This window comes from Ailuropoda melanoleuca, chromosome 2 (assembly GCF_002007445.2).
Source record: "Ailuropoda melanoleuca isolate Jingjing chromosome 2, ASM200744v2, whole genome shotgun sequence".
Taxonomy (NCBI): Eukaryota; Metazoa; Chordata; class Mammalia; order Carnivora; family Ursidae; genus Ailuropoda; species Ailuropoda melanoleuca.
The window spans coordinates 187,933,378-187,934,382 of NC_048219.1; the positions used below are offsets into that span (position 1 = coordinate 187,933,378).

The 1,005-nt window shown below is 42.5% G+C and overlaps 1 protein-coding gene across 7 annotated transcripts in view; it reads right to left on the reverse strand.

Annotated features, from left to right (window-relative positions):
• Positions 1-1,005, reverse strand: part of COL4A4 (collagen type IV alpha 4 chain) — a 130,190-nt gene that overhangs the window by 74,302 nt on the left and 54,883 nt on the right. For 3 of the 7 annotated variants that reach the window (XM_034655281.1, XM_034655279.1, XM_034655280.1), the window contains one exon: positions 759-839. The exons of the other annotated variants lie outside the window; for them this stretch is intronic. In XM_034655281.1, coding sequence (XP_034511172.1) covers positions 759-839 — 81 coding nt within the window. The remainder of the gene's footprint in view (positions 1-758; positions 840-1,005) is intronic. 7 annotated transcript variants of the gene reach the window in all.

Here is a 1,005-nt window from a genome sequence, read left to right on the forward strand (position 1 = left end):
CATGCCATTCGGAAATTATCCCTTTCAAGAAACATTTTACTAATTAAAAAAAAAAAAGGATTACTCTTCAATTGTCGCTAGTTAGTGATTAAGGTCCAGGTGCATTTATAAACCTGACACGATTTAGGCCGCTCTGTGTGAGAGCTGTAGCTTCGTGGGGTGTGGGGGGAGCGACCACCATGGAGCCAGGGCAGCAGATCCGAGCTGGGAATGTAGTCCTTGAGAGGGGTGGCTCATTTTAAGCCAATTATTGAAATTTAATCCAGTAACCAAAAACTGAGACCAGAATCTGCACATGGTATCAGTACCATCCATTCCGCAGGCGGACAGAGGATGTGATTTTCACCAAGAGTCTATTTCATGCCCAGTACCATGCACCTGCTACCTTTTCAATCATTGAAACATCAAGCCCATATGTAATATCTAAAGGACAACTGGGCTTCCTGTGGTCCCTTCAGCCCATATCTCAAAGACAGTATCAATGGGGCACTATATCTTGGAGGACATGTCACAATTTAGCAGCCCACGCGAGGTCTGTGACTCAGCAACTGAATAAACTTGAGAACACGGGTAACTTTTCTAAGCCTCATTTTTCAAGTCTGTACAATGGGGCTAATAGCAGTACCAGTGTGCGGAGGATGCTTTGGGATTAATGCAGCAATGCCTGTAGGTGCCCAGCACATTGCGGGCACAGGGACATGTTCAGGAAATGCTGGCTGTTACTACTTTATCAAGGCAACATATGGATTGGCAATTACCTTTTCTCCTTTATACAAACAAGAGTCAGGCGGCTGTACCAATAAGGTGGGCCCCGGGGAACCTTGCTGGCCAACTTCACCCTTTCAAAAAAAATCAAGATAGTAGGAATTTCATATCAATTTTATTTGAAAGATTTGAAATGAAGATTTTCACCCATGTATCATGATATAATGCACACAGTCCTGTGTGTCATGGATTTAAAATATAAATCATGGCAAACACATAATGTAATTGAAAGAATTTATT